Source organism: Arachis ipaensis, chromosome B03, assembly GCF_000816755.2.
Source record: "Arachis ipaensis cultivar K30076 chromosome B03, Araip1.1, whole genome shotgun sequence".
Classification (NCBI taxonomy): domain Eukaryota; kingdom Viridiplantae; phylum Streptophyta; class Magnoliopsida; order Fabales; family Fabaceae; genus Arachis; species Arachis ipaensis.
This window is the reverse complement of record NC_029787.2, coordinates 23435125-23435449: the sequence shown is the minus strand read 5'-3', so window position 1 is coordinate 23435449 and position 325 is coordinate 23435125. Positions and strand designations below refer to the sequence as shown.

The following is a 325-nucleotide window of genomic DNA, read 5'->3' as shown; positions in this document are numbered from 1 at the left end:
AAATTAAAAAAAGGATAAATTTTGACTTTTTAATTATTAATTAAATAATGGGGAGAGAGCTATTAAATATATAAAAGATAGAAATAATTGTAAACATCATTTCTGCATGTCATAGCCCATCAAGGTTCATTGGTTTGTACAAGAAAACCTGTAATCAGAAAAGAATCTAGATCCTTTATTGCCATTACATATCTGCCATCGATCACACATAGGCCATCCTCCATGTTCTTGTTTTTCAATTATTGAATTGATTACCTATAATGTAATATTTGGATAGAAAAATAGTTATTTTTTTTTTTTGTATGATTTATAAAAAACACGCATA

The 325-nt window shown here is 26.2% G+C and overlaps 1 protein-coding gene across 1 annotated transcript in view; it reads right to left on the bottom strand.

Moving 5' to 3' along the window:
* The window catches only part of LOC107632594 (LOB domain-containing protein 12-like), a 2355-nt gene continuing 2101 nt past the window's right edge, over positions 72–325 (bottom strand). Inside the window, exon 3 of the mRNA XM_021117543.1 lies at positions 72–255. Within this exon, the coding sequence (XP_020973202.1) occupies positions 236–255 (20 nt within the window). The 3' untranslated portion in view covers positions 72–235. The remainder of the gene's footprint in view (positions 256–325) is intronic.